The sequence below is a fragment of the Geospiza fortis genome, unplaced genomic scaffold (assembly GCF_000277835.1).
Source record: "Geospiza fortis unplaced genomic scaffold, GeoFor_1.0 scaffold132, whole genome shotgun sequence".
NCBI lineage: Eukaryota > Metazoa > Chordata > Aves > Passeriformes > Thraupidae > Geospiza > Geospiza fortis.
The window spans coordinates 160,762-164,826 of record NW_005054446.1 but is presented as its reverse complement, the minus strand read 5'-3'; the positions used below and the strand labels follow the sequence as shown (position 1 = coordinate 164,826).

General features: G+C 53.9%; 1 protein-coding gene across 1 annotated transcript in view; it reads left to right on the top strand.

Annotated features, from left to right (window-relative positions):
• CHD5 (chromodomain helicase DNA binding protein 5) overlaps positions 1-4,065 on the top strand; it is a 23,782-nt gene that overhangs the window by 4,631 nt on the left and 15,086 nt on the right. The window contains 5 exon segments of the mRNA XM_031062354.1: positions 1-85; positions 867-991; positions 2,070-2,193; positions 3,549-3,715; positions 3,795-4,016. The exon segment at positions 1-85 is cut by the window's left edge and continues 151 nt beyond it. Of these exon segments, the coding sequence (XP_030918214.1) occupies positions 1-85; positions 867-991; positions 2,070-2,193; positions 3,549-3,715; positions 3,795-4,016 (723 nt within the window).

Sequence of the window (4,065 nt, the reverse complement as noted above, 5' to 3'; positions counted from 1 at the left end):
ACCATCTCCCCCTCCCTCCCCGCCAGCCCCCAGCCCTCTGCCCTGCCCACCGTCATCAGGAAGGCCAAGACCAAGGAGGGAAAGGGTGGGTAGCACCTGTAGGGGCTGCTCTTGCCAGCTGGGCTGGCACAAGGCTGCAGAGCACCAGCTTTGTCAAACCTATGAGGAAAAGAGGGTGCCAGAGGGTAATAGGAGCCTCCTTGAGCCAGGTCTCATAAGCTCTTGGAAGTCTCTTACTCACCCAAGATAGCTCAGCTACCTTTGGAGGCATAAAATCAGCAGGATGGCTTCTGTTGCAGTGTTGGAAACAAAAAGATTTAATAAAAGGCAAAATAACAAACAGAGAAAAACCGAGCCAGAGGTTCTTGCTCCTGGTAAAGCACCTCACAAAAGTTTCTTTGTTCACCTCTCACCTCTCTTTCTGGTAAATTGCCTAGGTGGGACTTTTTGGCTTCTGTCCAATTAGCTATCCTTAAATTTGAGGTGAGGTCTCTTAGGCTTATGAGATGTCTTTTTACCCAATTGAGGAGAGAAACTTCTGGGCTTCCTTCCTTTTTAAAGGGACAAAAGATAGTTTTGTCAACAGGGCGCACATTCCTATACCAGGATGGTGTCTGCAGCTCCTGTTGGCCTTGCAGAGGTCCTTGAACCTCTTCATGGTTCATGAACCATGGCAGATCAAGCCTCTGGGTCTGCTGGATGTTTGGCAGTTTGTGGCAATTAATTAATCTGAGCAGTAGTGGGAAAGTAGAGGGATCTCCCTTTGTGCTGTGTTCTGCCTTGGGAAGTTGCTGTTCCTCTGTGCTGGGGGGTGATTTGGGTGACAGTTGTTTGTAGAGTACCAGACAAATTTTCAATTTCTGCAGGTCCAGGTGTACGGAAGAAAATCAAGGGCTCCAAAGACGGGAAGAAAAAGGGGAAAGGGAAAAAGATGGCGGGCTTGAAATTTCGGCTTGGAGGAATCTCCAGCAAAAGGAAAAAGGGCTCCTCTGTAAGTTTGCAGGGCTTTGGGTCTGGGAGGGAAGTACTGGGACGAGCCCTTGTTGGGGTGGTACACCCACCCCATGTCAGGGGTGTCACAGCCTCTTTGGGGCCCTGATCAGCACAACCCCCTGCACCCTGCCCAGGCTCAGATTTGTGAGACTCGTGTCTGGCCACAGCTTTTGCTAAAACCACATGACCCTGTTTACTTTCAGCAGTGCGGGTGATAATGCCATCATTTCAGATTTCATTTGCAAAGGAATTCTTCAGGGCTTGCACTGCAGCTGAACCGTGCAGCACAGAGAATGCTGGGATGCTTTAATTGCATTAGCAGGGCCTGCCCACGGCAGCTGCAGTCCCGTGGCATTGCCTGGGATGCTGGAGCTGCCCAGCACAGCACACTGGGCTCTTCTCAGTGCACCACTATCAGGAGTGTTTCAAGGAGTTAACAGCATTTTAAAGAATAACTTCCTTAGATAACTAAGGAAATTAGTTATATCTGTGGGTGGGGCTCTTCTAGATGTTGATAATATTGGTCAAACCCCCCTCAGCTCACTGTGTTGCAGTTCCAGCTCTAATTTCCATAACACAACCTGTTTGCAAGCACATCTGTGTGTGGAAGGTTGAAGGGCAGGAGCCACTCATTGCTGCAGATTTTTAATCACGTATCACAAAAATTTCCTCCCATGCTCTAGAGCCACACATTCACCTTGCAGAGAGTCACAAAGAGCAGGAGGAGCCTGAGCAGCTGGTTAGGAGTGTGCAGGCTGGGGATTTGCATGCTTGAATAAGAATTCAGATGCATTATTATGTTTTGACTCCATGGAATACTGGGCCCGTTTTGACTCCTGTGGGAATGCCAGGTGTGAATGCCTGCATGCATGGACACAGGAGGGATGGCAGAGCTGAAATGGACGTCAAAAGAGAGAGAGGGAGCAAAGTTCTGCCAAGATTTGGGAAAAGGGGCCTTTGGATGCACAGGGTGGGAGTGTAGGGTTGTTCCTCTCCAGGAGAACAGTCCCAGCAGTGGAATGACAGCTGGGATGCCAGCACTTGGACTGGGTGTGCTTTGCTTTTTCCCTCTGCAGAGCGAAGAGGAGGAACGGGAAGAATCCGACTTTGACAGCGCCAGCATCAACAGCTCCTCCGTGCGCTCCGAGTGCTCAGCTGGCCTGGGGAAGAGAGGGAAGAAGAGGAAAAAGAAAAAGAGGAGTAGGCCATCCTTTGTACTCTGTTCCTGTTCTGTTTGGATTTCCCTGTTCTGATGGTGCTCCCCTGGCCCGTGCAGCTCCGGGCTGCGTCTGGCACTGAGGATGTGCCTGTGTCTGTGTGAGTGGAGTGTGAGGTGCTCTCTTGGTGTCCAGGCCCTGCTGCTGGGGGGCTTGTGCCTGCCAGGAATCTGTGGGGTTTCCAGGAAGGTGATTTTCTGAGGAACAGCCCCTGGAGAGATGTGGCTTGTGGCGAGCTCCCAGCAGAGCAGGGCAGGCTGTGGGTGAGGCCGTGTGAAGGCGAGGGATGCTTTGTCTGTGTGAGGTGTGCAGTCAGGCAGAGGCAGGTGGCAGAGCTGTGGTAGCCATGCAGGGACAGGGAGGCATGTGAGCCATGGAAAGGATCTGTCAGCATCTGCCAGTGGCTGTGTGACCACATCTGTGTGTGTGTCCCTTCATCCCTTCCCGGGTGGATGTTGTGCCATGGCACCTCTGTCCTCGTGCTGCTCTGCAGAGCAGCCCCCTGTGCTGAGCACGTTGCCTTTCTGTCTTGTGTCCTTGTTTGGGATGAGATATTTCAGATCCAGGCACAACATCCTTTGGCTTCTTAGCTTTTCTGATGGATTTTTGTTTCCAAGGAATGGAAGGGCAGTTTCTGGGCTGGGGATCAGTTAGGGTGTGACACTGGCCAGCCTCCCCACTGGTTGGTGAGGCTGGGCTGGCTGGCTGGCCCCATGTTTGGTGTGTGAAGGGCATTGCTTGTGGCCTTGTGAGGGCCCTGGTGCTGGAGGTAGGCAGCTCCTGCTGGAGGAGTGGAAGGTTGGAGTTCCATGCCAGGAGTTTGTGGCAGAGCTGGGAATTGAGATGAGCCGTTCTGGCCCTTGCAAAGCCTCATTCCTCTGCTCCTTTTCCCTTCCATGCTGTGTTGAGAGTGCTCCTGCCTCTGTGCCAGGGAGCCCTGAGGAAGAGCAGAGTAGTCCCAGGAGAGGAGTCCTGTCCTTGGCCGTGTCACCCTTGCATGGTGCGTTTGCAGCTGGTGCTGGTGCCTGGGGAGGTTTCTCTGACCGGCCTCCCTTGCAACCTCTCCAGGTTCTGGCATTCTCCATTGAGAGCCTGAAGGAACCAAAGGATGATACAGTGTGGAGAGAGAAAGAGAGACAGAGGTGAGATGATGCTGTGTGCAAAGGTGAACTGTGCTGCTGAGGGACAGAGAGGTAGTGGGAATTAACAGGAGGGGTCTGAGGTGAAATGCTGTCCTTATTTCCTTAACTGTATGGTAGAGGAGCACATGTCCCATTCCCTTCGGGAGAGCTGGCTGCTCTGCCACCCCTCTGACTGTCACCTGTCCCTTGCTTGCAGTTGAAGAGGGGGACGGGTACGAGACCGACCACCAGGACTACTGCGAGGTGTGCCAGCAGGGCGGGGAGATCATCCTGTGTGACACCTGCCCCCGCGCCTACCACCTGGTCTGCCTGGACCCCGAGCTGGAGAAGGCCCCCGAGGGCAAGTGGAGCTGCCCCCACTGTGTGAGTGGGGTCGGGGTCCCTTGGGAGTGGGTGGTCTGCTGGTGGAAACCCTTGGGTTACACTGGCTGTGCTTCCCCAGGAGAAGGAGGGCATCCAGTGGGAGCCGAAGGAGGAGGAGGAGGAGGAAGAGGATGGTGGCGAGGAGGAGGAGGAGGATGACCACATGGAGTTCTGCCGGGTGTGTAAGGACGGAGGGGAGCTGCTGTGCTGTGACACCTGCCCGTCCTCCTACCACCTTCACTGCCTGAACCCGCCACTGCCAGAGATCCCAAATGGTGAATGGCTCTGCCCACGCTGTACTGTGAGTGTTGCTGACATTCCCATTCCTTACTCTGTCCCTGCTCCCACCC